We start from the raw sequence: 27,229 nt of genomic DNA on the forward strand, positions 1-27,229 counted from the left end.
ATGTTTTTGCTCTTCTCCCGACTGGTTTCAGCAAGAGTTCGATCTATCAATTGGCTCCTCTTCGTCGTCGCTCTGTTAGTACGTCAATGCTTCGTTGATCTGATTGGTTTATTTGGCCCGTCTATCACCAACATAGGCCAATCAGCTAACCCCTTCCCAAAATTACTTCAACGGAAGGTTTGCGGATATGCGGAGCAAATCCATCTGGCGGAGTCAGGTTACCGGGCAAAGCCCGGTATCACAGATTACCAGTCTGAGCCTGGTCCTGGAGTCTGGATGATAATATATCCATCATGTCCCAGTAAAGACCTGAGGTAGCTCCTAGGGACGTCAGCTTAATATTCAATTCCTTGATTCTCTGAAGAACTTTGAAGTAGAAGGAAAACGATGCATGATTTTCAAGTAAAATCGACTTTTCTGAGCTTTTTAATGAATGTTGTGATATTTTTCCTTCATAAGAATCATGCCTATAGTACTGTGTTTGTTTCATGCATGTCTTAGTAATCCTCTACTCTCTGAACAAACACTGAATTTTGTAACTTGAACAGAAAATGTGGAGCAATTCAAATGCTTGTCTTTCAACTAGATGCAGGATTCCTGAAATATCAGCAGCAGGTTGTCTCTGTTTTGTTTTTGTTTTTTTTTAACTTCCTGAGATCTCTGCTCCCCCTTAGGTTGGTTTGTGTCTGGGCTCCAAAGTGGACAGTTTGGCCCTGCCCGGCAGCAGCCTAACAGAGGCCTCCCTGCTGGACCTCCTGCCCCGTCTGACCTCCCTTAGGCGGCTCGACGTCAGAGGCCTGGACAGCCTCTTCATGTCTGGGGCCTTCCTCTCCAGAGAGGAGCACAGACGGCAGGTAAAGGCGTGAGGCTGTGGTTCATCAGGTGAACTTTCAGCTGTAAGATCAGAACCTTCAGCGTTTTTTCCCGGGTTTCCTCTCACTTCCTGTTTCTGCTGCAGGTCCGATCTGCATTGAGCGGTCTGGAGGAGCTTGACCTGTCGGACCTGCGCTATCTCTCTGACCTCACCTTCACCCGGCTCACCAGCTGCACCCCACGCCTCCGCCGGCTCTCGCTGGCCGGCTGCCACATCGCCTTCGAGTTTGACCCGTACCGAGGGAGCCCGGTGGGAGCTGTGGAGGACTCCTCCGCTCTGCTGTCGCTCAGGAACCTGAGGAGGTTGTTAACGGAGCAGAGCTCCACCCTCAAAGCTCTGGATCTTAGCAGAACCTCCATCACCCCTGAATCACTGCGGATCATTGCTCAGGTCAGCAAACAGTAAACAGTCTAAAGGTCTGGAGTTTTAACTCGTTGTTGTAGACCCAGAGTGTTTATTGTCATTATGAGACTGTATAGAAAGGATTGAGATGTTGGGAAAAGGATATTAAAACAAAAAAATGAGCCTCCTCAAAGGAGAACCACAAAATACAAAAACACCCTCAGAAGAAAAACATGAATCATTGAATATTGAACAACCTTTTAAGCCTCCGGGAAGAAAAGTTCTGACACTGGACAGCATGTTGTATATAATCATTTCTCCCTGAATGTTGCTTAAAATTTGGCACCTGGTTTCCTTCTATTTACATCAATTAAAGGATGATTTTCTGTTGGACTAAATGATGGTTTCCATCAGAAGATCTGCAGGGTCTGGGATTCGGTTCTTAGGAAATCCTATCTTGCATGTTTCCTTTAGGTTCAGGATTTGGTCCTAGAGGAGCTGCATCTTCAGGGCTGCAGAGAGTTGACTGACTACTCCGTGGAGGTTCTGATTAAGCACCAGCCTAAACTCCTGAAACTGGACATCAGTGGCTGCACAGGACTGACCAGCAGGTCGGTGGAGGCTGCAGCTCGTGGCCTGGAGTCTCTGACGCATCTCTCCTTGTCTGGAGACTGGAGGATCACTGAAAAAGGTCAGATGAGTGCTTTTACTCATCTTTATTTCTCACAGCCTCAGCTCTTTTCCTCCGCTCCTGATCTGGTTACTGTTGTTGGGCTGAGCCAGCCTGGCTGTGTCCATGTCTTCTAATGCTTTAAACCTGCCATCATCATTCCCGTCCCAAAGAAGTCTCAGATCACCTCGCCCAATGACTACCTCCCTATTGCACTGACTCCTATCATAATGAAGTGCTTGGACTGGTTAAAGAACACATCCTTTCCACTCTCCCCCCAAAATTCGACCCGCTCCAGTTCGCCTACCGATGAAACCGCTCCACTGAAGATGCCATCTACTGAGCTCTTCACCTGAGCCTAGCGCACCTGGAGGAGAAGAACAGAGGCTGTTCCTGGACTTCAGTTTTCAACACCATCATCCCACAGCATCTAATAGGCAAAATGGAACAGCTGAGCTTCAATACACCCATCTGCAACTGGCTGCTAGACTTCCTCACTAACCCTCAATCAGTCCGGGTCAGACAGAACACCTATGATGTCATCAGTCTAAGCACAGGCTCCCCTCAGGGCTGCGTCATGAGCCCCCTGCTGTTCACCCTGGTGACACATGACTGCGTCCCCAGGTTCACCACCAACCACATCATGAAGTCTGCAGACGACACTCTCAATCATGTCACTGACTCTGCATCACACTGATAACACAAAACCAAAAATAATGCATATTTGCAGCATATATATTAATGCTCTGAACTTCCATTAGAATGCGTTTTCTTCCACAATGTTTACATTTGATCACTGCTGCACTTCAAGGAATGGAAATGTTATGAAAGGGTACAAAATGCAATTTTGTTTTGTAAACACTCTGTTTATACTAAATAACAGTAAAAGTTGTCTAAGTCTAGTGAGCAGGAATGTCTTCCTTGTCTCCAGGCCTGGCTGAGCTGCTGTCTGTCTCCTCCCTGCTGTCTCTGGATCTGTCCGAGTGTCTTCACATCAGTGGAGTAGAGCTGGTAAAGGGACTGAAGGGCTCTGACACTGCCAAAGCAAAGCTGGAGGCGCTCAGCCTGAGGAGCTGCACGTACCTGAGGGTCAGTAAGCGATCCAATGTTTGGCTTCCTCCAGGAAGTAAATGCCACCAATCAGCTGCCTGCCTTCTCTCTTCAGGATCCCGCCGTTTTTTCCCTCGCTCAGCTCCTTGGGGATTCTCTGCGTGAGTTGGATCTAACGTCATGTATTAACGTGACCGACGTGTCTGTATACGCCATCAGCGCCTACCTGCAGAAGCTGGAAGTGCTGCGGCTCGGCTGGTGCAAGGAAGTCACAGATTGGGGTTTGTTAGGGATGGGACAGAGAAGTGAGAGTGAGCCAGATGAGGAGATGGTGAGAACCACTGCTGCATACCAAGCTTCAGCTCGGAACCTTACATCCATTTCACCTTTATCATCATTTTATCTTTGTGCTCACAGGGGGACAAAGGTCCAAGGTTCACCCGGACCTTTGGCAACATGGGCTTCTTCAAGCCTCCTCGGATGCCTTTTGAAGAGCGCCCCAAGCTGCTGACTCAGAACGACCTTCAGCAGTTCAGACAACAGGCCGGAGCGTCGCTGCTGGCTCTGAGACGGCTGCGGGAGCTGGACCTGTCAGCCTGCGCTAAGCTGACCGACAGCAGCGTCACACAGGTGGCTCCAGATGGGAGAACCAGACTGATTCTGGCCTCTTCTAACCAACCAGGCCCTAATGGGTGCAGGGTGTCCAATCCGTGACCATAGATCTTTGCAGGTCCAGAAGTGGAATTTTAAAGATGCATTATTATCCAGAACCAAAACATTTTAGAACCCAAACTAACTTCAGTAAAATTATAGGAAAAAAAATCTAATCAAAACTTATGTGGATTTTTTTTTGTCCCATTTCAGCTCCTCAGACAAAGAAAAATAATTTGATCTGGTACAAAAAGGAGCTTTTATTTTATTCCTGAAGGGGAGAAAAATGTGTCCGAACCGACCCAGAGCTAAAGGGGAGGTTGACCTTCGACTCTAAAGTCCTCCTCGCTGATCTGTAGACTGTTAAGGTTCTGGTAGCTTCTCTCCTCCAACAAGCTTTTGAGTTCAACCTCTTTATCAGATATTACATTTAATCTGAAATATTTTTGTGCATCAAGAGAAAAACTGTAGAAATCTAAAAGAAGCAGAATATAGTTGATTCATTCTTCTTGAACCTTTCAGCTGTCTACAAACTGAAATGTTTCCAGTGACCTTAAATCTTTCATGCATCTTGCATTTCCTGTTAGGGATTTCATACGAAGGTTTGTTTCCTGTCTCCAGGTGATCCACTTCCCAGACCTGCAGCGTTTGTCTCTCTCTATGCTGCCAGAACTCACAGACGCCAGCTTAGCGTCAGTCGGCCGGCGCTGCCGCAGCCTCACCAGCCTGTCACTCAGCCACTGTCCGGGCATCACTGACCGTGGGGTTGCCCAGGCGGCGCCGTACCTCCAGCGCCTGCAGCATCTCTACCTCTCCTGCTGTAATAACATCACTGACAGGTAGGGAGCTTGCTGCTGCTTTCTCCCTGAGCCTCAGAGGAACATATACTCCAACTTTTAACCTTTGAACCCTCTGCAGGACGTTGTACCTTCTGATGCAGCACTGCAGACGTCTGAAAACCGTTGACATCTCAAGGTGCAAAAATATCTCCATGACAACGGTGGACCTCCTCCAATCACAGCTGCCGTTTTTGGAAAATGTCCAGCACAAGCTCATAGGCGTGGCTGATCTCCCACTGACTGACTGCTTTTAAAGCAGCGTTCAGACTGAAGCTGCAAGCAGCGCTCAAGTTCGTTCTTCAGGAAACTTTGAAGGGTGCTTGTCTTTTAAAGATGGATTCTATTGGTGTAAAACTGCCATGTGGATCAGCAACGAAGGTCCAAGGAAATAAATTTATATTAAGATATTTAGAAAGAAATGTTTACACAGCTGGAGGAAAACCCAGCAGCAGGATCTGCTTTATTAGGAATTAACTTAATTGTTTTTCCTTCAGCTGATTCCAGATCAGCTTACTGACATCAGTCACAGTTTACTGTTTAGAGCTTCACCTTCATCACATCAGGAAACCAGACACTCCCTCCTCTTCATATAAGAGATCCACATTATCCAACACTACCATCACTCAGCTGAGATCCATTCTACACAACATCATCTGATGTTAAAGGTTCTGGAAGCTCTTCTGCTAGGTTCTAGTGGGCTGACTGGGCCGGGCAGCAGCTTTTTCTGGTTTCCTCAGCGGTTAGTAGATAGTCATACTGGAAGAGTTTCTGCTACATTTCTGAAGTTCTTCCTTCAGTTATATGTACTGTGCTGGTACCAACAGGGCCAGGTTGTGGGTTATGCATTCAGTGGTCCAAAGGGTTTGGTTCTGGTGTCATTTGACCGCATGCTGGTTTTTCCTTCAGCAGTCGAGTCTTCAACCTCTGAATAGCCAGAAGTACCAGAACCACAGTTAAAAGTATAGTGGAGGATGTTCTTTTTCTAGGTGGATCATCAAAATAAGTGGTCCTCCTAATTGTCAATCATTCTGGTATGTTTACGTAAGGCCTTTCTACATGCTCGTCCCCATAAGCGGTAGTGAGTCTGACATAGTGGAAAAATTACAAATCTTCTTTTGGAAAGTAAGCTTTTATGAGTGATGCAACAACTTTTAAACAGAGCATGCACGAGGAGAAATTGGCTCGTGCATGTTCTCATACATGTTAAATTAGGTGTTTCCTATCGAGAGCAGGTACATGTTTTTTTTTTTTTTTTTTTAGGTACATGTTTTTTTTTTTTTTTTTCTAAATCGGGCAGGCCTTTCCCAAGATTTGTGAAAATCCTCCTCTATACCTTTAACTGCACAAATGATTGTGGTCCCAACCTGTTCAGAAGGGCTCCTGTAGCCAGTTCCTTCAGGGGTTTTTTAACCACAGAAACCAGTTCTGCTTCTACCCATCAGTCTGACATCAACATACGCTCCCTAACAGACACTTTGGCGAAGAAGACAACAGAACTGATTCCTGAACCTCGACAATTTAGCTGGGTTCTGCAGGTTCTTCTCATCCAGAACCTCTGCGGTCAGACTTTATGTACGGATGTCTCTGCTGTTATTTCTTGGTGCTTTCTGTTCCTGCAGCAGCTCTGGTGGCTCAGAAAGAAAATAAACAGGAGAGTCTTTCCCCCCTTTGAAATCAAAGTTCTGAGCTTGAAAATAAAAAACCTTAGCTTAAAACGGAGCGGCTGTACTTTGTTGTGAAATAAATAAAAAAATCTAACTCATTCAGTTTAATCTCCAGGAAGCAGCTTCAGTTGTCAGACGTCCCTCAGAGATAACCTGCTGAGCTCATCTGTTTGGATTCTGTCTCATTGAACGGGTCCTTCAGGGTTTGTGAAAAGCATTTATGAAAAAAAAAGAAAATGGAAAACAGATTAAGTCATCGAACATCTATAGCAATCATCAGCGAGGCTCTGACCCCAGGCGCACGGCGCGGGTTCATCGGCTATGCAAAGGTCTTGCTGAAAATCAATTAGAAATGTGACGGAACAAAACAAAAACTGTCAAAACTTTCTGCTGGATTAAAAAAATTTCCTTTGCTTTTTCTACATTGCTGTTTGTTGCTGCTGCTTTATTGATTATTCCACCATCAGACAAAAAGATAAAAAACTAAATAAAGTCTGGAAGGGAGAAACAAACAGGCAGGTTTCTGTTCTGTAATTCAACCTGTTTATTTGTGTAAAAAGCTCAGATTAAAGTAAACATCGCCTCAGCTGCAAAAGACTCGTTAAAAGTACCTACTAGTATAAAAAAAGCAACATTTTTAGAGTTAAAACAGGATTTGATCCATGACAATCAGAAAAATCGGTATCATACAGATTTACAGGAATAATAAACTTAATTTTTGGTAAAAAATAATCAGTTTGGATTGATCCAAAAAGCTCCACAGTTGCTGAACCGCATTAAAACAAGTACCTTTGTAAAATACATCCGTCTGACAGGCTGCAGCTGTTGCTCAGATACCATAATTGGAGATGGAACCGCTTTCTGCAAATGCCCAGAAAGAAGCAGCATCAAAATATAACAACTCAAAGCAGAATGAAGTGTTTTTAGCCAAGCGTGCAGCAATTTTCCTGAAGCTACGTAACGGTCTCCCTATAAAAAGGCTAAAGTGAAAGCACCATCACAGATGTTGCTATTATTGAAGCTTGTTGGGTTTTCCTGATGCAGATCATCGCCTGATTTCTACCCTAAAGATGCTGATTCTGCAGGATTCTCAGAATCTGGTTGACATCTATCTGCTTTTTGGCTCAGATGTTCAGCATCAGGCCTCCTCTAAAAACCTCCAACAATAAAGTGTTAAAATCTGCGCATGGGTCAGAACCAGAACCCGAACACAGGTTCATCCCGTCTACTGCTCCGTCTGGCTGAAGTCGTAGCAGAAGTTGTAGTTGCTCGGTGGTTTGGGGATAATGGGGGCGCTCTCTGGGATGGGTACGTTCTCCAGGTCCAGGAGGCGGAGCTTAATCTCCATAGACAGGAGGATCTCCAGCTCGCTGCGCATGGACTCGCTGCTCATGTCCCTGCCCAGGAGGACGCTCAGTCCATCTGTCCACAAGCAGAACTGACAGGTGGGAGAAGTTAGAACCAACAGAGGAAAGGAGGAGAAAAAGGGCAGGAATCCACACCAGTCCTACTCACATCAGTCCTAGAGGGGGCGATAAAGTTCAGGCTGTACTCCTCTACATCATAGGTGATGCTAAATGCCAGATCCAAGACTTCCTGCAGGGCGAGAGGTCTCCTTTAATTCAGGAGGTGAGCAGGGGAACCATGGAGACAAGAAGCTCACTGACCTTGGTCTGTTTGCCTTTGTTCTCCTTCATGTGAGGACAGTCTTTCCCTGTCAGCAAACCTTTTATATCTGCAACTGGGACTGAAAGAAAAATGATGGGAGGTTAATATTCCACAGATTGCAAAGAAAAGAATGCAGTAATGTGGCTACTAATACAGGAAACACTGCATCCCGTCACATGAAAGGAAAATGGATCATAAACTGGGCCGTTCAGCAGAAATAATAAAGCAACACAATTTTAAACTTTCTATATATTAATTATATGAATAATTTTGCCATTAGTCGTACTTTCAATGCTGCAGAGAAATTCCTTACATTTAGCACTCAAATTATTTAGTTTTACTTTAAATGTTAATGCATAAAAATGTATGTGGTTATATTTTAAACGGCAGTGTGCATAGTTTATCATCTGCTCAATTTTTGTATTAATGTTTGAAATTAACACCAAGACGTTGATAAGCTTCAGCAGGTTTTCATACTTTTAGATCTTCTACCATTTTGCAATTTCCTGTTTGTTAGGTGTGAAAAAACCTGTAGCAAGCAGGAAAGGAAATCTTCACATTTCTGCTGCTTTGACTCACTCTTCTCCTGCAGTGTTTCTATGGCTGGGTTTTCTGCATCTTCTTCCACGTCGCCGTAGTGAAGCATCTTGTGATTTGGTGACAAGCGGCAGTACCACAGTTTGTCTGGGTGCAGCAGAAATAAACAGACATGAATAAACGTGAGCAGGACAGCTGTCAGAGACCAGTTTGAGGAGCCGGTGTTTGCACGCTCCCACCCTGCCTGCGGCGGCTGCTGATCTTCCTGAACATGGTTCCCTGACACAGCCGGTTGAGCCTCTGCTGGCGGATCAACTCCAGCAGCTCTGGCTTCAGGCGCTCCTTCAGCTCACTGGAAAACAGAACCAACATTTAGGGTTTCAGAGACATTTCTCCCACACAGAGGCAGTAGGTTCAGGATAAAATGAAGAGAATAAAGCTGCACTGAAGCCCTAAGGCGGCTGCTACGTCGTATGTTTAGCGACAAACAGCTGACAGCTCTCCAATCTGCTGCTTTTATACGGGTGGAAACTATGCAGAACCTTTAAACTGGCATTATGGACCAGATTATCGCTAAACCTGAGTAGCGGGTCCACATGAAAAGATGGATGCCTGACTCAGAGGAAACTGTGGATAAACCTGCGGATACTGACAGGACAGGTGGAGCGAGCGTCTCCTCCTGGTGCAGCCGCTCCGTCTGCCTCAGCTTCAGGATCTCGCTGTAGTTCAAGGCGTTAACTTTGTTTTTGAAGAGCTCCAGGGAGGTCGGCTTGCTGGACAGCGTCCTGGTGATCTGCTCCTTCACCACCTGCATCACCTGCGGACGGACAAGAAGAGATTAGGGTGATGGTAACAAGACCTTCCTGCCTTAGAGAGGTGGAGCTCATCACCAAAGATAAATCCTCAGTATAGGAGGAAAAAGGTTCTGCATGATGGGAAGAAGGTGTGATGAAGTTGATTCCAATAAAGCTTTTTACCACAATGCTATAAGAGAAGATAAATCATGTTCGACAAACTTAAAAGTTTGACTTTTTTGGTTGAATAGAAATGATGTAAAATCTAAACCTTTTTGACGCCATGAGGGAACCATCTATTCACACCGCAACTCGTCTTTTATCCAGTCCATGACCTCCTTGCTCAGTAACATACCTCTAATCACAGGATGTTGTTGTAGTAAAAGAAGAGCACACTCACATTTGCAAATAAATGGAACAAAGAAATTCTTTAAAACAGAAATGATATCAGCCAACAGGGAGCTAAGCTTTACTCGGAAAGAAACCATATTCAATAACTGGTGAAGAAAATCATAAAGTCAGTAAGTGACAGGACACTTTTAATAGAAAATAATTAACTCATTCAAAACTCTGTAAATATCAGGTTCGCTTCCCAAACATCTGAAACCGTTCAGATCAAAGTTTTAAAGAGAACCTGCAGATTTAAAGCAGAGCTATGGTTTAGTGCAGGGTAAGGTAGAGAGACCCCATGAAGGAAGGGGTGAAAGGTGCCTTTAACTTCCCTTTATTTTCACTTTAACAGATTAAAAAATAAAATAAAGTCTGATCAGAATTGACTTTATTTAGCTGCTAAATATTTGTTCACATACAGTTATTCCCAGAAGGCCTGATCTCTGGCTGAACTCTGAGCTGTTCAATAATAGCAATTAACACAACAAGGCTGATAATTCTCCATCAATCTGAGGCTCGTCCATCATCACAGTGTGTGTAGCAGCCGGTTAAACTGCATTTCAGATCTATAACCATCAGTGAAACGGGGGAAAAAAAATCAATAAGGCTCCATCTCTACAGTCTGCTGACCTCAATCATTCAACTGATCGTCCTACAGAGCGGATCCCAGCCCAGATTCCTCATCAGTAGCTCCTGATGATGGTAGACCCAGACTGGGACCATCAGCCTGTGTTAAACATGCATGGAGATGGAAAAAAAACACTAAGGCGAACATTAGGGCTGCAACTAACGATTATTTTGCAAATCGCTAAATCTAACTCTTATTTTATGATTAATTGATCCATTATGGGATAGCCAAAGGTACCTTAAAGGAGATCTTTACTAAACTAAACCAGGTGAAACTAAAACTTTTCCACTTGAGGGGATCTGGATAAAGCATATTGTCAAACGAAAATGTATTTTTTATCCTGAATGCAAAATGTTATTTGCATATTTGTATATTATTTTACAATTTTGATATAATTACTGCTCTAAGCCAGCTAAAGATACATTTTACAGTCTCTATACTCCATCTAATGATTAATCTATTACTAAATTAGTTGACGATTATTTCAACAATCACGATTAATAGTTTCAGCCCTACCACACATCCTCCAACATTAAAATGAACTCTGATTTTATTCGTCTATATTCTGACACCAAAACTGTTAGAAACAAACCAGCTGAATTTCATCTAAGGAGCGAAAATCCGTCCCAGCCTTACCTCCATGTTCTCTTCTTTTAAATAAGGTCCAGTTCAGAGAGAGATCGCCTCCATGGCAGCAGAAGAACGGGCCTTTGGCTGTTTGGTAAACAGACACCCTGATCATCATCATCTCCCCCCCTTCCAAACTCCACGTGATCATGTGGTGTCACTGAGCTCAGCCGTCCAATAGGACGGATATCTGACAGCTGCTTCTGTTCCCTGACGCCCTCCAGCACACGTATGACCATCGGCACACAGATGTGTTCACACCCTTACAAGTTTGTTTATGAAGAAGCATCCGTCACGCCTCCACCTGCCCTCCTCTCCTCCTTCTACTGGTTCGACATATTTTATCAGAAATCTCCGTCCTTTTAGGTCAGTTTGGAGGTTTAAAGGTGAAATCTGGAGAACACCCATCGAGGTCCGATGGCCTCTTCAGACAATCAGTTCTGATCCAGACCTGGATACGTAGCTCCAGTCTTTTCCAGACCGTGCCAGCCTTGTTTTTCCCCCTCTAACATACTGATTTATGTTCCCAGTGTTGTGGTGTCATTCCTGCTAATTCCAGGGATGCTTTGTGTTCCTTGTTTCTCGCTCCGTTTTCAGCCACTCACTACGTTTCTCTTTGTCCAACCTAAAGCCCCTTTGTCCTCGCCCCAGAGCCCCCTGGGTAGCCGACCCGGACAAAAAACAAAAGGTCCACTCTGGCAGCCTGGCGCTCCAGGAAAGGTCAGGAGGTGGCTTTGTTGAGGGGAGCGCCCTGCAGACGACGGACAGCAGAGGATGACTTGGCAGCACTGAGACTACAGTCTAACATACGCCTCTGCTTCACTCACAGGCTGGAAATCAGCACAAAGTCTCTGATTAAACTCATCCACAGTAGAGACTTTGTTGGACATTCAGAAATAAAACAGATGAACCTTTTCCAGATGAATGGAGTCCAGAACGGCTCATCTGGTTCCTTCAGTGTTCTTAGCCTGCCAGATATTGTTCTGCTTGGACTCATAACGGTGCTGGAAGATTAAATCCCTCCTCAGCTTCCTAACATCACAGTTTTTGGATCAAAACTGACTGGTAACAGGAATTCTTTAAAATGTCATTGATTTAGTCTAAAACCCCCATAGAACCAAACACATATTTGGATTTATGGCTCAAAAATCATCACATCTCATTAGACTAACAACTTCCTGAACTCTTCTCTTGATGCAGGTTTTTAAGGCTAATGCCGATTATTTTGATATCAAACATATCTAAGATATGTGTTGCCCATATTTGTGGGCTGAATCTTAAGATTTTTATACTACTTATTCCTATTCTTACATGATGAAAATGAGACAATTATAAAAATATTTTACACAAGTCTTAATTCAGACAAAAAAAAAAAAACATTTAGAAACAAATCAACTAAATATTAACAGGGGAGAGCAACGGAAGGAGCAACAATACATGCGCTTCATCTGATCTCAATGTATGGCTGCAACCAAACTTTTCTTGCTAGGTGCCAATTTTGTTTGAAAGAAACTTGTTGCGCCCCCCTCTTGATCTCTAACCTGCTAGAATGTTTTCAACATTTAACAATAAACTAAATATTGAGAAAAAAAAAGAACTACAATCTAAACACACATCACTAAAACTTCCACCTTTAAAGTACATTTATTTTAAGTTTAGCCATTTATTTTACCGCAGAATCAAGCAATAGATTTTTTTAAAACTCAAACTGGGACTGTTATTCTAATTCATCTCTGCTACAATCCCCTGCAGTTACTCTTTACCACCCCTAGGAGGAGTCTCCCCCAGTTTGGGAACCACTGCACTAATTATCCGACCATTACATGCATAAATTCACTGGCCGGCGTCTCGGTCTTCCTCTGCTCCTGACAGACACCTTTATGCACGTCCATAAACGTCAGCCTCAGCTAAAATATCAGGAAGGTCCAATCAGGACAGGTTCTCTAAAGAAGCCTGAAACTCTTTAAACAGAAAGTCTTTAATCAGTTACTCACACATACATATATTGAGCTTGGAGTCAGAAAATTAAGAGTTTCAGCTTTAAATTGCTAAATGATCTCAGCATTACTAATGAAAAACGTCTAAACCAAGATGGCAGACTGAGCAACAAACCTGAAATCCAGTTTAGGCACAAGGCAAGTGGCACTTTACAATATATCACTACTGATCACTTAATAAACAAACAAAAAAGAGGAGTGAATGAAATTATACAATCTATTTTTCTATCTGAAGAGTTTTAACCAAACATCCAATCCAGCTTCGGATCTCACCTTGTCAAAGTCCTCCTGCGTTGCTCTCATCTCCTTCCAGGTTTTGTTGAGCAGTTGGATGCAGACGCAGAAAAGCTCATCCAGGAGTCGGTCCTGACTGAAGAAGATGGGGTGGTAGTTGGATCCTGTCTCTGAGGCTGCAAACAGAAACAAACATGCTCTGAATGATAGAAGAGTAAAAAGAAACCAAGGAGGAATGGCTGGAGCTGCTGGAGGCTTACGAGGTTCTCCTATTCGAAGGATTTCACAGAGGATCAGTGTGAGCTGGATGCTGCTCCTGGCGAAAGGACACTCGTGTTTGTCCTCTCTGCTGCTATTCTCCAGCACGAACTGCAACGCATCAAAAACATCATGAAGTCCTGAATCAAACTGCAGCTTTCCTCTGCACAAGCAGCTATAATAATACAATAAAAATACAATAGAAGCTGGAATGCTTCTATATTAATGATCAAATCTTTATGTTTAAAAAGGATGAAACACAAAGCTCTGCTCACTAGAGCCGGAGTGATCGAGGACTCTAGCGACTGTTCCAGTAACCATTTGCATACATTTCATTGAACCACTTAAGCTAAGTTTAAGAGTATCAGAAATGCATGAAGAAAATGCAAGTAAATAAATCCTTCAACACCTTTTAAAAATGAAAATCCACATTTTTAAAGCATAACCAAACACGTCATGATTAATCCAATCCACTGTTTCAGCCCTACCCTGCTGTAGGCGTCAGGGTTACGGTTAGCGAAGTAAAACATGGTGTCCAAAGCTAGAAGACCAGGAGGTGTCCGCACCAGGTCCTGACCCGGGTTACTGTTGTTCTGTGACGGACAAGCACAGGTTAGAGAGGCGAGACCAGAACTCAAATTAAAGCTCCTGAATTCAAACAGATGCTTACAGAAAAACCCAGTTTCTTAAACTCTTTGGCACAAAGTGAGCGCCGGCGTTCATGACTGAGGCTGTTCTCGCTTTCTGTCTCAAACGCCGCCTGCCGCAACCCGTGAAGGATTTCTCTATGTTCCTGGACAACAGCAGACAAACACGCTTTTTAACACACAGCAGATGAGGTCAGTTTCTAAAACATTGTTATGTTTCATTAATGAACTGGATGGATGGATGGATGGATGGATGGATGGATGGATGGATGGATGGATGGATGGATGGATGGATGGATGGATGGATGGATGGATGGAGGAACAGAACATAAAGGCTTGAAGTTCTGCCTGCTTTCAGACAATTCTCCCTTTAGGAACAAAAACAGCTTCACCCAGATTCAGCAAAGAAACTTTGTGACGTCCCACCTGGCTGTAACAATCCAGCGGCGTTCTCATCCGAGCCTCCAAATGATTCAAGGTGACCGATTGCAGGACGTAGAGGTAGTGAGCCATCTCGTCCTGGACCGGACTAGAGCTCAGGATAATATTCTGCACAGCATCAAACACAGCAGTTTATTGGACCTGAACGCATCCTCCGCTATCTAATGCCTCAGAGAGTTGAAGATAGAAGAACTATTCACCTTATAAATGTATGAACGGAGGTTCTTCTTATTCAGAAATGCAAACATTTCCTGGAAGAGAGAGATGGAAAAAAACTGATGTGACTGCAGGGACAGATTCTGACAGGAGGTGGCGACAGAGCCTCTGAGACTGAACAAGGGTTCTGTATGGTGAGAAACTTTGACCTCTACGTGGTACAAGCATCTCTGGATCAGCAGCTTTTGTTCACCACTGATCTACTGATTATAAGGGTGGATTTGTAGAACTTGTGCAGAATAAAAAAAACAATCGGAGTGTGGATGTGAGAAACAAAGAGATCCAGACAAAAGGGAGACGAAGGAATGGATGAATGAAGGAACTGTTGGTGCACAATGAGAGACTAGCAGGAGGAGAACAGAGGGGCAGAGGGCCTCCTCTGTTTGAGAGAAAGCAGAGACGGCCGGACAGAAAAAAAGAGGGATGGATCACATCCAAACTGTCTGAGGAATGCTCTGCCTGCAGGAGTCATAAACATGTCAGCAATAGACACACGTTCTGCTTATATTTACTACCAGACCTCATAGAGATGCTTCAATCCATCAGCTAAATATTCCCCATCTCTCCCAGGATTTGCTCTGATCTCTTTTATTAAATAGATTTTAAAAAATCCATCAGATAGTGATGACAATGTATCATAAATTTGAAATCATCAAATATATAAAAATCAGACTCATCAGATAGTGATCTAATTAAACACATAATGGGAGTTCTTTTTAGTGATTCTGCAGGCTTTGTTTTTGCATCTCATCTCTATTCTATTCTGGGAGATCACAATCAAACATCCAACCAATAAAAAAGGATTTTAAAAGCAAGGGTTCTGTTCTGCTTGGCAACTGTTGTCCAGCACACAGCCTGCATCTGCAAGGAGGGGAAGCAACTAAAGATCATCGCTAAAGAAGCTAACAGTTCGCAGACCACTGCAACCAAGCATATTGATATAAAGGTGAGTGGAGGGAAAAAATGTGGTCAAAAAAGTAACACACTGGAATCTGTTATTTATGCATCTGTGTAATTATTGTATTTTCTATTTTGTATGGATGTATTTTTATCACTTGTTCCAGAAATCTTTTGCTTGAACAGTGAAAAATGGAGAAAAAAAACATGCTAGAAGGCAGAACCACTTAAATCACGATGTATGAAATTAACCTGTAGGAATCTTAGGCGTAACTGTTAACATTATATTGTGTCATGTAACTAAAATATTTGAATTACACATAAAAGGGGCTAAAATGTGAAGCTTATGTTTGATTAGAGCATCCATTTTTGTTTATTACTAAAGGAGAATCTCTGATTTTTGGATGATGAAGAGGGTTCCTGTGCAGCGGCAGGAAGCAGCAGTAACTCAGAGCCCTGTCAACAGAAACCCCCCCATTCATCTGCAGGCTTAAAGATAAAACAATATCAAAGATGAGGAGCAGAATCAGCACCTTTCTGTCTGAGTCTTCAGCTGTTTGCAGTAAGGCCATAAGGAGAGCCATGGCTTTGGTCTGGATCTGCTGGTTAGCCCTGAAATAAAACAGAGGGTTAGAGGAACCTGCAGCTTTCAGATGATTCTCTTTAAGATCACAGAGGATACACAGTTTCTACATTAAAAGCTTCCTGTTCAGCTCCTCTGCGCCTCTTATCAGCTGTCAATCTCGTAAGAAACAGACGCTACTCTGCTTTTATCGGATCATAAACACCTTCAGAAGTACATTTACTCTCTGAGTCACAGTAACTTCTACAGAAGTCAGAGGTTAATTTTTATCCGGTGAGAAGATATAAATTAAACATCCCCCAATAATTGTACGACATGGTGAGAGGATGAGAGAGGAACCAGTCTGGACAGACTTACACCTGCAGGTGAGCTATAAGCCTCTCCATGGTGACCTCCTGTTTGACCTGAAGGAAAAGTTTGCGGCTGCTCAGAACCATGTTCTCCAGGATGTCCAGGGACACCTGCTGCATCGCCTCATCTGTCGACTTGTTGACAAAGCTGGCAATCTGACCGGGAAAAATTCCAAGAAAGGAAGAGAAAAGCAGAGAAAACTTAGGAAAAAAAACATCATCTTCTAAAAAAAAAAATACACCTGATAAAACCGAGATAGTGGAACCTTCTTGATGAAGACAGCCGAGAGGTTCTCCCATGAAACTATTCCATGATCCATCAGCTCCATGAAGCCGGTCAGAGTGTAGGTCATGATCTGGTTATTTCTGGACAGAAGGAGTCACAGGTTGGACCTTTTCAGAACAGCTCTAAGAATCCTCCGCCTCATCTCTTCCCTCTCCCTCAAACCCATTTCCTGTCAACAGTTTATCAAATAAAAGCCAGTTGTGCCAAAAAAGGCTTCTTAACCCTTTTCACATAAGAGATAAGATAGACTTTATTGATCTCACAGTGGAGAAATTCGCTTGACACTTGTCTTCAAACATGGCAGTAATGAGGTCCAGGTGGAGACAGTGAAACTCAAGCGTTTAAACCAAAGGTCATTTATGAACGGACATGATTAGTTTGGGTAGATTTATTATTATTTGAAAACACATCAACATATCTGATGTTTTATCTAAAAACTTTAAATTATTTGTTCTCTCTGCTCCCCTAAACACCAAAATCTGGTGTAATATGGTTATCCATTCTACTTTTTTACGTTCCCTCCAGCTCCTTTCTAGTGGGAAACGAGGGAGAAGAGTATAGCTGACCGCAGTACGTCCTCAGACAGAAGATACTTACTCCTTAGAGTCCTCAACTATTTTGACCAGTAGGACATGTCCATCTCTGCTGATGAACTCCTGAGCGAAGGTCACGTCTCGCGAAACACTGGCCAGCTCTTTCAGCGAATCACAGCGCACCCCTCCATCTGAGCTCTGGATGCCCTTGAACAAGTCTTCTGCCCTGCGACCCTGAGTTCAGACGGCAAACACAGGAAGACGGATCAGAACCAGCTTAAGTTGGACGTTTACTGTATCTCAGATTTACTTAACACATCAGAGATCTGCCAATCATCACTACTGAAGACATCAAGCCTCACTAGATGTTCTGAAACTCCACAGCTTCCCCCTAGGCCACAGTCACTCTATGGGTCCAATTTTCTACAGCTCTCTCAAACTGGACAAATGGACCTTTTGTAAAATCCTTAAACTGAGCTTTATTTATGGCTGTAACTGAATCAGAGGGAAACAGAACTTCAGAACCAGCCTGAATCGGAACCAAGGCCTGTTTCCTTCTGGAATGCTTGTTCCAGATGGTGTCAGCATCACTCAGTAACTTTTGTTTCTCCTTTCTTATGTCCAGTTTAGTTCTGCAGTGATGCAAAGTTGAAACAATACAAAACATAAAAAAAGAACTTTCCAATCTGAGTGATGGTTTTTGGTCAAAACAATAATATTTCCATGTGGAAATCAGTCCAGAAACACATGAGAGCTTTTTTACTAATAATAATCCTCACATTAATTTGATATTAAATAAATATTTATCCTGAGATTCATCTAGAATCCACTTGGGAGGAAAACTTTCATCATTCAGACAGATTTTAGTTTGAATATCTGTCGGATCAGGATGCTGGTTAGTCACATCTAATAACAATAAATAAAGAAATCTCTGCTAGTTAAAAATGCTCCTGGAAGAAAAGCCCAAATATAAACACATCTGGCTTTAGTCAGTTAGTGTGAATAATCAGAGTCCAACTCCAGCAGAAAAGGCATTAAACTGTAACACAATGCACCACAAAGTCCAACCAAACATTCTGCTGAATGCAGGGGTTAAAGGACATGGAAGAGATAAAAACAGCAGGAATGTGAGAAATGAGGTGGTGAGGCAGGACGGCTGCAGACTCACCGGTGCCTTGGTCAGACGCAGAATCCAGCCGTTCTTTATGTCCAGACGGTTCTGAAAACACAGAGAAGGTTTAAACACAACCTCGGCGCTGAGGGCAGGACAACAGGGAGATCATCTGAACCACCTGATGATCATTACAGAAGATCGGTTACCGACAATCATCAGAGCGGCCCCGTTAGTTTGGACCAACATCACCAGCACCAAGATCGATCTATTTATTACTCGCAGGAGAGTTAAACACATCCGACGACTCAAATGTGACATAATGAAGAAGCTGCTCCTAAACTGAACCATCTGTATTTAGCTGCAGATGGGTCACAGATGATATCCTGCTGAGATGCATCAAAGTTAATTAAAACAAGCTGATCTGTATTTCAGAGAGGAGGAGGCCTGATGCTTTAAAGGATTTTTTCATGCTTAGACATGTGTTAGTGGTAGAGAATCAGAAGTGTGAGAATGGCTAGGTTGGCTCATTTGGGCTCTTTGTTCGGACCAGAAAACCCTCCCCTTGGATTAACATCAATCATGGAAGGGTGCTAACTTTAGCCCACCTTGCTATCATTAGACTCTCCACCAAAAGGGACGATTCCAACAATCAGGGACTCGACTGCAGGCATTCACTGTGTCTCTGCTTGTGCAGCTATTTTATTCTATGGTGTAGGAGACCAGAAAACAACGGTAAACGAACCATGGCTAACTGCTACTGCAGCTAAAGCTGCATCCACAAAAAGTTCTTGCTTGAACACCCTACGAGAAACAAAGGGGGTCTAATTTTTTCATCTAAGAATGTCTAAACGTGACTTTAAAGACAATTTCAGAAGTATTTTAGAAGTAAAACCCCAGGTTATGAATCCTTAAAAGGTCACCAAGAAGCTTAGGAAAGTTCCAGCTGTTTCCTCCCACATTCCTTTCTGACACCATCATTTAAAATAAGAGACGTGCTTTCATCTTCTTTAACACCCAAGGAGTTGACAGAGCAGCAGCTGACTGATGGATGTGTGATAGTTCCATGTTAACAATAGAACCATGAGAGGAACTGGGTTGTGCAGAATGACATCAGACTGATTTAGCAGCGTGTAATAATCTTAGTGTGAAGAGGTATGACTGACCGACTCAGTGATGTACATCTGCGCTCCTTCGGAGTACTGCAGGGCGTAGTTGTCGGGTCCTGGAAGATTCCAGCTGAAAACAAACAGAAACAGAATATAATCCATTAGATGGACATCATCTTTTCACGCTTCACACTTTGTGAATGGTTTAATCTTTGTTTTTTGAAGGAACATTGAGCTTTCTTTAAACGTTAAACTGTGATTGGGTTCCTTTCAGGATCCCTTTTTAGCCATGAGCTGAAATACAAACAATAACTCTGATGGAAGACTTTACTACAGCAAACAGACCCAAGACTGTAAGATTTTATATGCAAAAGGAGGGACACATCTTTGAGACAAAGGGACATAGACTAAAGGCCTAAAATATTTTTCAATCTTTCTTTTCACACCTCTAAAGATGTGGAAAAAAACTTTACTTTCTAGACTCAACCACAGAGGGATGATCCAAAAAGGCAAATTAAATATGGATCAAGATGTTTTAAACATTTTGCAAAGAGCTGCAACTAAATAATTTAAAACGGTCCAATAAGTTAAATAGCATCATTGTTTTATCAATGCTGACTGTCATTTCATGAAGTCACAGTTGATGCATGCCCAACTTACCCATCACACACTTCCTTAATGACAGCAGACAGAGGCTTCTTCTGCAAAACAAACAAAAACAAAACTACAGTCAGATCCTGGTCCGTCAGCATCAACATGAAGCCCCACAGCGAGTCCATCTGGTTGCAGACCAGAGGAAGGAGGAAGTCCTCCCAATGTCAGAAAGGGCCTCGGTGCCAACATCCCATCCTGGTTGTAAACAAACCCAGACAGACTTTCAGCTACCCTGCTATTAGTGGTCCGTCCGCGGTTACGCAGTCAAAATGTGTTCTGGTTCTGCGGTAGACCCATTGGATGGTGTGTCATTAGTGGCAGCCAATCAGATGTGTGTGGTAGAGAGGCTTAGGCCAATGGGGGAGTTCGTCTGATGTGAGGGGTGGGCCGTGATCCGTGATCAATGAGTCGGTCTTGGATAGTAAAACATGGGGACTGTTTGAGATGAATGAAATCTCAAGAATTGAAGAAGTTTGTTGACCTAGGGGCATGAGTGAGGTGACTTGAGACCTCCTTCCATTGGGGGAGTTCGTCTGATGTGAGGGGTGGGCCGTGATCCGTGATCAATGAGTCGGTCTTGGATAGTAAAACATGGGGACTGTTTGAGATGAAAGAAATCCCAAGAATTGAAGAAGTCTGTTGACCTAGGGGCATGAGTGAGGTGACTTGAGACCTTCTTCCATTCTCTCCACCTTTACAACCTTCAACTGAAGATCAGCGTCAGTGTGACACCAACCCACCTCAGCTTCAGCTCCAACTGGCGTGTTAATACTTTTATTATTTTATTAATACTATTATTAATACCATCATTAGTAAAACCAAATCACCTCTTATGTCATGATACTGAGCTTCACAGAAAGCTGTATTAAATGAAGCACTGTTATGGTCTACAAACAGTCCTCAACAGCCCTCCTATAGAAAGGACTCCCCGGTTGTGCAGAGGGTAGCACTGTTGTTTCCAGCAAGAAGGTTCCAGGTTCAATTCCCAGCTACATATTCTCTCTGTGCATGCTTGGGTTCTATCCGGATACTCATGACTGTTATTTGGCTGCTCTAAATTGTCCTTAGGTATGAGTGTGTGTGTGTGTGTGTGGTCTTGTTTTACCAACAATGTGAGGGAAGTATTTTGAAAAATATCCTACATGCGAGGACTTACAGGTACATATGGGGACATTCAACTGCTCCCTATATGGTAAAGTTCTGTTCTTTGAGTTGGGGTTAGGTTTAGGACTAAGGTGTGAATTCAGTTTAGGTTAGGATTAGGTACATCTTGGTAATAGTTAGGGTAAGGGTAAGGGTCTGGGTTAGGCCATGTAAAATTAATCCAAGTCAATGAAATGTCCCCATATGTCATGAGAACAAAGCGGTGTGTGTGTGTGTGTGTGTGTGTGTGCATTGTGAATTTTTCGTGTTTCTGTTTTGCCCTGTGACAGATTGGCGACCTGTCCAATGTTTACTCAGCCCCTTTTCCATAGACACTAACGGAATAAATAGAAGAAAATGGATGGATCTAGGACAGGAGATACCTAGAATAGTTAATAAATCTGATCATCAAGAACCAACAAATCTAAACGCATATTTCATAATTCAGGCCCATACACTAGATGGTGAGTGGTTTAGGAGGTTTGTCGCTAAATCGAAAGTATGAATAAGTTTGAGCCTAAGCTCAATGAGTAATAACCTGGTCAGAACGTACCAGAGACCTTCACTAATCAGCATGATGTTAATCTCACAACGATCAGATTTTATCCTCCTAGTCTTCAAAAAGAAGAAATACGTATTTTCATCTGAACAACAAAACAGGAAACCGGTTCTGACCTGGTCCAAAAAATACATTCCATGTTCTGCTAAAATCCATTGTGATACCGTTGATACATACCAGTGTCATTAGGAAGTTTGGAAGAGAAAAAGGCCCATAGCATCACAGGTCCTACACTGTACATTATGTTTCTTTCCCATTATTACTGAATCTGTTCAGGTCGGGACAAACTGGGTCAGTTCAGTACCAATTTGTTCATTTTCATTAAAACTGTAGCATCTCAGGGCAGGCGGGCTCCATCTACAGTCCAAAGTGATACATTTAGCAGAGACACCACCACAACAACAGCCTAGACTGACTGCAGTCAGTCAGAGCAAAAAGTGGAGATCCAGTGAAGGCTGTGAGCAGCTAGATGAAGCACTATTGCAACGCCCAGGAGGATCAAACAGAAGAATAAAGTTAGAGGGAATGTGAAGGGAACTCAGTACAGCCATCTAGCATTAGTTAGCATTAACAAATGGAACCGTTGCTATCTTAACTGGCTGCTTGACTGTGGCTCCTATAATTTCCAAATCAAACTGAAAAAGTAACGCAGCAGTGATGTCATATGACTGGCGGTCACTGATTGGTTAGTAGCTGTGTCACCACTTAGAATATTTTTTAAATGGTGTCTAGCATGTTTTCTTTTTATCCTGTACATATCCAGGGTGCTTCATCACTCTCCTTTTGACCCGACGAGAACCTCTGAGTCTGATCAGAAAAAAGCTAAAAGGATCCGTTAAAATTCAGCAGGGTAACTTTTGTGATGGTAGGAAAAAAAACCTGTAGCTATGGTGACTTGGCAAACCTCAGATGCATCTATTTTAAGGCCATTTACTTATGTGCAATGGATGTAAACTTCAAATTCAGTTAAGATAAAAATAAATGATCAGAAAATAAAGAACAGAACAGAACTGAAAGTAGAGATGCAGTCATCTATTTGTTTCTGACTGAAAAACATTTAAGGGACTAGATCACCGTAACTGCATTGCTGCATATGATTGGACCATAATACTGCATCAGATCCATTCATCCGATATCAGATCCAGCTAATTAGTAGGTATCAGAGCTCATATCTGATTTAATTATCTCTACAGCTAAATCCTGCAGTTGCAGCGAGTATCCAGCATGCAACATGGGAAGCACCTCCTTGCAGGTTGGATTTGATTTCTATAAAACACCAACTATAAGCAGATTTCAGAGCTGAACGCGCAGCAGCCAGGTTTTAGGTGAGAGGGAGCCACTTTAAATACAGAGGCACAAATATTATGCCATAGAAATCCAAACGTCACCATAAACGTTCTGAATATGAGAAGAACGGAACACAGAAAAGGAAACTGAAACCAAGCATGCCCACTCCGTCTGTGGCGGACGTGTTTGAAAAGGCAAGGAAGTTTCCCAGAGATTCTGCTACGGTCAGGGGCTTAACAAAAACATATTAGCGGTAAATACATATTTTGGTACTTTTGTCATTCAATAATTTATAATTTATTGAAATGCCTTGAGTTAAAAAAAAATAATGAGTTTTTTTATAGGTTTAGTACACATCAAAGCTAAAAATGCTATTATTTTAACATCTGACATAATAACTTATTTCAGTGTTTCAGCCTTGGTTTACTAACTTTGCCTTTTCAGCCAGTATTTTTTTCATTTCAGTTCATCCCTAATGTTAAATATAAAGACCTGTAAACAAATATTTATTTGTCTATAGCTCCTTTCACATTTAACGCATCATTTAAAATAATAGATTTTTGTAATACATGTAATATCAAACCCAGCCTGGCTCCTCTGCTGTGTTCCTTTAAATGTGATTGAGCCGAATATGGAGACTCTGAGGTTAGAGACGAGTTCTGCTCATGTCATCATGTCCGTCTTCATCAGTCGACACGTGGTGACATTTTGGGGTTATATTTATCGTCTCATTCAGCGGCTGCTAAACCCAACCAGGCTGTAACAAGGCGGGGAGCAACACCTCCACAGCTTTATCGCCTGCGACTTCTCATCTCTGCAACCAAACCTGACCTGCTTTATACTGACCATGAGCCATAAATAACATTGTACAACGGCAATGTGGCTTCCATGAAAACCATGTTTCATACCTGCTTAGAGGTTGTCATTTCTAAAAGCTTATTTTTAATAAAAAAATAAAAAGTCTATTTAGCTCACAGCAGGATACTATAAAACCATGCTGTAGCTACATTACTGCTGAATGTTTAAGATAAATCCACATTTTTCACATTCCTCCAGGGTTTCTGTTTTTAATCCGAACCGACACCCTGGTTCTGAGACCTTGGACGGTGTCTGTGCCTTTCACAGCCGTCTGATTCCAGCAGACCGTTTCTCTTATTGAAAAGCAGAATATGAGTCCATACCAGCTGCATCATATCAGTTGGTTTCTCTCCAAACAGTCTACGCTTTATTAAAATTGTTCCACCTGATGATATATTAGTGACACGTTGGGCAAATTTCCATTTGGCTCTTGCATGAAGCAGGTCCATGCAAAAAGCTAGGGTCTACAGAGATAAATATTGACACAAAGTTTGGATCTGTTTGTCCTGCAGGAAACATCTAGAGAGCAACATTATAAGAACTTTTTAAAACTGAGGCGACCAGCCCTACAGCGTAGCCAAAAGATTCACAGATTCCTCAGACATTTTGTAAGTTCTAACTGAAAAATATTTTTAAAATAGCCTTATTATTTAACCCTTAATGACTAAAACATTAATTGATGAGCAGACTGACAGCTAACTAATATAGTGCCGATAAATCTATGAGCCTTTAGGCTATTTTCCTGAATTTACTTTGTGTAGTTCGGCAGATGTGACATCAAGCGTGTCCATGTTAAATGAGACTAATCTAGCAAACAATTTAAGAGTTATATTCAAGATTAATTTTGTTAATACTCAGGCTAAACTCAGGCACCATTGGAAATTTTATGAAAGATGAGAAAGGTTTAAAAAAAATACTTTTTATATATGATTGTGAGCAAGAGAAAAACAGTAGTGTTCTGCAGTTCTGTGTTTTAGCCACAGGTGGCAGTATCATTAGAAAACTCTAACACCTCTTTAAGAGAAAAACAGCATGTTCAAAGTTGATGTTTTAAAAAGGTGCATAGTCACATTATATGCCAATACAAAAAAATAATAATGAGTTTTATCCCTTTTGAGCCTAAATGGGATTTCAGCATCTGGCGTGATGTGCAGATAAAAACATGGCACCATCTACTGGCAATACCACAGAACTATCAGAAATCCAGATGGTGTTAATTGATGCATTCCCAAATAGAGTCAGACTGTATTGCAATGCCTCGGTAAAGCAACAATAAGATTTTAATAAAAGGTATAGTGGAGGAGTTTCACAAAATTTTTAAAAGACCCGCCCTCTCTATTAAAAAAAAAAAAAAATGCACATACACAAGCCTTTACCCAGTCCCGAAAGGGAACGTCTAGTAGACGCGTGCAAGAGCATGTATATGTTTAAAAGTTGCTGTTTGCATCGCTCATACAAACGTACTTTCCAAAAGAAGATTTGCAAGTTTTCCACTATATCAGACTCACCACCGGTGAGGGACGAGCACGTGGGACGGCCTTACGTGAAAATATCACCATATTCATCCATCCATCCATTTTCTGACATGCTTAATCCCAAGTGCGGTCGCAAGGGGTGCTGGTGCCTATCTCCAGCTGTCTACGGGGGAGAGGCGGGGTACACACTCTCGACAGGTCACCAGTCCATTGCAGGGCAACACAGAGACAAACCAGACAAACAACCATTCACTCACACACACACACCTAATGAGAATTTAGAGAAGCTAATTAACTTAATAGTCATGTTTTTGGACTGTGGGAGGAAGCCGGAGTACCCGGAGAGAACCCATGCATGCTCAGGGAGAACATGCAAACTCCATGCAGAAAGACTTGCAGAATCGAACCAAGAATCTTCTTGCTGTAAGGAAGCAGTGCTACCCACTGCGACACGGAGCGACCCATATCACCATAATGATTGATAATTAGGAGGGTCACTTACTTTGATGATCCACCCAAAAAAAGAACATCCTGCACTATGCCTTTGAATAAACTGATCTATACCAAGTCCAAGTTCTAGAGAACCCTACCCCTACCAAACTAAGCAGAGACACAGCATCATAAACACATATATCTTCATTAAGAAACTGAGCAAAAATAAAGTATAAACACCAAAACAAGGAATATTAAGCCAGCAGGACGTGACAATCTTTCAAAAAAACTTTGTACACCGCAGAAGTCAACTACTGCATAAAGAAAATGACATTTAAATGTAACGATGCGCCTTTAAGCTTCTCCAGAACCACCTAGCTAACTTGTCTACTGGGTTCCTTGGTCTCTATAATGTGGGTTGTTCTCTCTTGTTCTTTATAGAGCTTCTAAGCCCAGAACAAAAACAGCTCCAGTTGGTTCTGGTTCAGACATTCATAGTAACGTTGTATACAAATTATCAACTGTGATTCATTTTTAATTAATGGTTTATTAGACAGAAATTTGGTTCACCCAATTATTTGATAACAGTCGAAGCTTCTTTCAGTATCTTAGTGTTGCCGCTGTCCCGTAGAGGGTGCCGCTGTTCTTAACCCCTTAAACCCGACGGACCCAACAGTGGGTCCAGCTGCCACGTGACTTCGGCTCGCTCTGTAAACAAAGGCTCCACTTGCCTTTAATTTTTTTTTTTTTTTTTTATCCGCTAAAAGAGGCTTTAATCTTTCAAAAAGTATTCTGCATAAAGGTTTTGCCCAAAATGTTAAGATTTTAGAGCTATTTAAAAACAGCTGATGAGATATAACGGTCCTCAGGCGATGACGCGACTGCCTGGAAAACCCCCGATAAGCCGATCATCACGGCCATTTTGTGGCTTCACGAGACAGTGGAAAGACTCTCAGAGCATGGCACAGGATGTTCAGCTATGCAACATCATGACGTATTTTCCGGAACCCGATCTAAACGTCTGCGCTCTCCGTGCGCTCTCCGTGCGCTCTCCGTGCGCTCTCTGTGCGCTCTCCGTGCGCTAGAGAGAATTTTCACTGTACACAGCTTATTTGAATGCTTCCAACTACGCCCATCGAAACCTATCCCGAAAATAACCATTCACTGAGCGCATTTGAATAGAACTGCAATGGCGCAGAGGAAGATGATAGATGTGGAGGCGCTGGAGGAAATATTTCGGAGCGACGTGGAGCTGGAAGACTCTTCTGATAGCTGGTGGGATTCGGACGAGGAGGAAGAGGAAGAGCCGGACACAGCTGACAGAGTTGATCTCGGTGATGGGTAAGTTTTCCCCCATCACACAAAATATTTGATGTATTGTTCTTTCTATCTATCTATCTATCTATCTATCTATCTATCTATCTA

At 42.5% G+C, this 27,229-nt stretch overlaps 2 protein-coding genes across 3 annotated transcripts in view; one reads left to right on the forward strand and one right to left on the reverse strand.

The window, feature by feature from the left end:
- Window positions 1-5,490, forward strand: part of LOC107084308 (F-box/LRR-repeat protein 3-like) — an 8,370-nt gene extending 2,880 nt beyond the window's left edge. The window contains exons 4-11 of the mRNA XM_015374093.1: window positions 675-854; window positions 959-1,264; window positions 1,691-1,907; window positions 2,818-2,975; window positions 3,052-3,267; window positions 3,354-3,566; window positions 4,209-4,426; window positions 4,506-5,490. Of these exons, the coding sequence (XP_015229579.1) occupies window positions 675-854; window positions 959-1,264; window positions 1,691-1,907; window positions 2,818-2,975; window positions 3,052-3,267; window positions 3,354-3,566; window positions 4,209-4,426; window positions 4,506-4,680 (1,683 nt within the window). The 3' untranslated portion in view covers window positions 4,681-5,490. The remainder of the gene's footprint in view (window positions 1-674; window positions 855-958; window positions 1,265-1,690; window positions 1,908-2,817; window positions 2,976-3,051; window positions 3,268-3,353; window positions 3,567-4,208; window positions 4,427-4,505) is intronic.
- Window positions 5,491-7,238: 1,748 nt separating this feature from the next.
- Window positions 7,239-27,229, reverse strand: part of LOC107084309 (engulfment and cell motility protein 3-like) — a 26,069-nt gene continuing 6,078 nt past the window's right edge. The window contains exons 3-21 of one of the 2 annotated variants that reach the window (XM_015374094.1): window positions 20,057-20,097; window positions 19,454-19,526; window positions 18,345-18,395; window positions 17,241-17,410; window positions 16,624-16,723; window positions 16,365-16,513; window positions 15,958-16,036; window positions 14,512-14,562; window positions 14,297-14,419; window positions 13,894-14,016; window positions 13,712-13,816; window positions 13,226-13,334; window positions 13,005-13,141; window positions 8,949-9,112; window positions 8,535-8,647; window positions 8,338-8,442; window positions 7,758-7,837; window positions 7,606-7,686; window positions 7,239-7,528 (exon numbers count right to left, since the gene is read on the reverse strand). In XM_015374094.1, coding sequence (XP_015229580.1) covers window positions 7,316-7,528; window positions 7,606-7,686; window positions 7,758-7,837; window positions 8,338-8,442; window positions 8,535-8,647; window positions 8,949-9,112; window positions 13,005-13,141; window positions 13,226-13,334; window positions 13,712-13,816; window positions 13,894-14,016; window positions 14,297-14,419; window positions 14,512-14,562; window positions 15,958-16,036; window positions 16,365-16,513; window positions 16,624-16,723; window positions 17,241-17,410; window positions 18,345-18,395; window positions 19,454-19,526; window positions 20,057-20,097 — 2,067 coding nt within the window. In that variant the 3' untranslated portion in view covers window positions 7,239-7,315. Of the gene's footprint in view, window positions 7,529-7,605; window positions 7,687-7,757; window positions 7,838-8,337; window positions 8,443-8,534; window positions 8,648-8,948; window positions 9,113-10,743; window positions 11,030-13,004; window positions 13,142-13,225; window positions 13,335-13,711; window positions 13,817-13,893; window positions 14,017-14,296; window positions 14,420-14,511; window positions 14,563-15,957; window positions 16,037-16,364; window positions 16,514-16,623; window positions 16,724-17,240; window positions 17,411-18,344; window positions 18,396-19,453; window positions 19,527-20,056; window positions 20,098-27,229 lie in introns of those variants that run through there. The other variant, XM_015374095.1, reaches the window with a different exon arrangement.

Source organism: Cyprinodon variegatus, unplaced genomic scaffold (assembly GCF_000732505.1).
Source record: "Cyprinodon variegatus isolate N-32 unplaced genomic scaffold, C_variegatus-1.0 Scaffold97, whole genome shotgun sequence".
NCBI lineage: Eukaryota > Metazoa > Chordata > Actinopteri > Cyprinodontiformes > Cyprinodontidae > Cyprinodon > Cyprinodon variegatus.